General features: G+C 41.3%; 1 protein-coding gene across 1 annotated transcript; it reads left to right on the top strand.

The window, feature by feature from the left end:
* The first annotated feature begins 237 nt into the window (after positions 1 to 237).
* LOC143404058 (putative vomeronasal receptor-like protein 4) lies at positions 238 to 1,167 on the top strand. Its single transcript, XM_076862413.1, has one exon. The coding sequence runs from the start codon at positions 238 to 240 to the stop codon at positions 1,165 to 1,167; it is 930 nt and encodes a 309-aa protein (XP_076718528.1).
* Positions 1,168 to 2,352: the final 1,185 nt, after the last annotated feature.

The raw sequence follows: 2,352 nt of genomic DNA, 5'->3' as shown, positions 1-2,352 counted from the left end.
ATGCAGGAAAAACAGGATTGTAAACAAAATTTACCCATTAAATAATGTAATTAATGACATAAACCACAGCACAGTTAAAATGAGGTATCAGAGCCAGTCCTCTTTACATAGAATTATTTGGATAAATAATGACTCTAGAGAAAGCAAAGTATGATTGATGATTGGAAGCATGTCAATGAAAATGCTGTTTGTGTCACATGTGGTCCTGTATTTTCTTTCAGAAACACTTGCTTCAACATGCCCATGGATCAACTTTTCAATTATGTTGCCATAAGAAATGCCTTTTATCCCCAGGCTGGCATTGGGATCTCAGCAAACACCTTTCTGCTTTGCCTCCACACTGCTGCTGTCCTTGTGGGCCACAAGCCCAGGCTCACCGACCTCCCTGTCACCCACCTGGCTCTAACACACATCCTCATGCTCCTCACCATGGGCCTTTTGGTGTCTACAGACATTTGGGAAACACAAGACATTTCAGGTGACTTCAAATGCAAAATACTTGTCTTCCTAAACAGGGTCATGAGGGGGTTGTCCATCTGCACCACCTGTGTCCTGAGTGTGCTTCAGGCCATCACCATCAGTCCCAGTGGCTCCTGGTTGGCCCACTTCAAACTGAAATCCACAAATCCCATTATGGGGCTATTTGTCTTCTTATGGGTCCTCACCATGTCCCTCTCCAGCAACCTGCTCCTCTGCACTGTGGCCACTCCCAATAAGACCCAGCCTGGACTTCTTTTTGTCACTGACCGCTGCTACTTTCTGCCTGTGAGCCACATCCACAAGCCATTCTTTCTCACCTTGATGGCATGCAGGGATGTCTTCTTCATGGGACTCATGGTTCTCTCCAGTGGGTACATGGTCCTTCTCTTGTACAGACACACACAGAGGTCCCAGCATCTTCACAATTCCAGGTTCTCTCCAAACTCCTCTCCAGAACAAAGGGCCACTCAGAGCATCCTGCTACTGATCTGCCTCTTTGCCATCCTATACTGCGCAGACTCCCTCATTTCAATGGCCATAGGCTTGACATGGACTAATAATTCCATCATAGTGTGTGTCCAGATGCTTGTGGCCAATGGCTATGGCATAGTCAGTCCTTTGGTGCTGATCACAGATGACACTCAAATAATGAAAATTATTCAACTTACATGTGGGAAGAAATGTTAGCTTCTGGAAAAAAAAACTTATCTAGAGCACTTTATACTCTAATTAGAACAATTTTCTTTATTTTACAAAATTTTCTCTCTGAAATACTGATTAAGGTAAAATTCCAAATTTTCTTTCATCCCAAAATGAACTGGGATGAAGCAGAAACTCTGTGAACAATTTTGCCCTATATGGCATCGGAGTCTTCATCTGCATGTTTATGAATCTCTACCACTTATTCCATTTATTTTTCATCTCAGACCTTCATTCTGGAAATATTTTCTTTCTTCCTTCCTTACATTTATTAAAAATTCACTAAGTAGAGATATCTTAGAGGTACGTGCTTCCTTTATATGCTTAAAATTGCACTCATTAAATAGCATTTACTCCAAAGAATAATTTCTTAAAATATATTTATATTTTAGTAGTAGTGAACACAATATCTTTATTTTATTTGTTTATTTTTATGTCATGCTGTGAATCACACCCAGGGCCTTGCACATGTGAGGTGAGCACTCTACCACTGAGCCACAACCCCAGCCCCCTGAAAAATAATTCTGAGCTAGGTTATGTGGCAGATACCTGTAATCCCACACCTATAACCTCACAAATTTGGGACATTGAGGCAGGAGGATCATCCAGTAGAGCCCAGCCTAAGCAATTTAGCAAGATCCTGTCTTGCATTAAAAAGAGGGGCTGGGGTTGTGGCTCAGTGGTGGAGCACTTGTCTAGCATGTGTGAGGCACTAGGTTCAAGTCTCAGTACTGCATATAAATAAATAAAGTCTACTGATAACTAAAAAAATTACAAAATTTTAAAAATAAAAAATAAAAAGAATTGTGGAAAACACCCTGGGTTTAATACCCAATACCAAATGAAAAATAAATTTAGCTCTGCAGTCAGTGGTGCACTGATCATTTTTTTTATACCAGGGATTGAACCCAAGGCCATTTAACCAGTGAGTCACATCTCCAGCACTTTTTACTTTTTTATTTAGAGACAGGGTCTCACTGAGTTGCTGAAGGCCTCACTAAGTTACTGAGGTTGGCTTGAAACTTGCAATCCTCCTGCCTCAGCCTCATAAGCCACTGGTATTATAGGCATGTGCACTGCATCCAGCTATTGCATGTTCTTTATGTACTTCATTCCTATCTTACCCTTGGTCTTGTGGCTTGGCTGGAGGTACACTGTCTCTTCTCTTGTCTA

This window comes from Callospermophilus lateralis, chromosome 7 (assembly GCF_048772815.1).
Source record: "Callospermophilus lateralis isolate mCalLat2 chromosome 7, mCalLat2.hap1, whole genome shotgun sequence".
In the NCBI taxonomy this organism is placed as follows: domain Eukaryota; kingdom Metazoa; phylum Chordata; class Mammalia; order Rodentia; family Sciuridae; genus Callospermophilus; species Callospermophilus lateralis.
The sequence above is the reverse complement of the archived record's forward strand: the minus strand, read 5'-3'. Positions and strand labels throughout refer to the sequence as shown.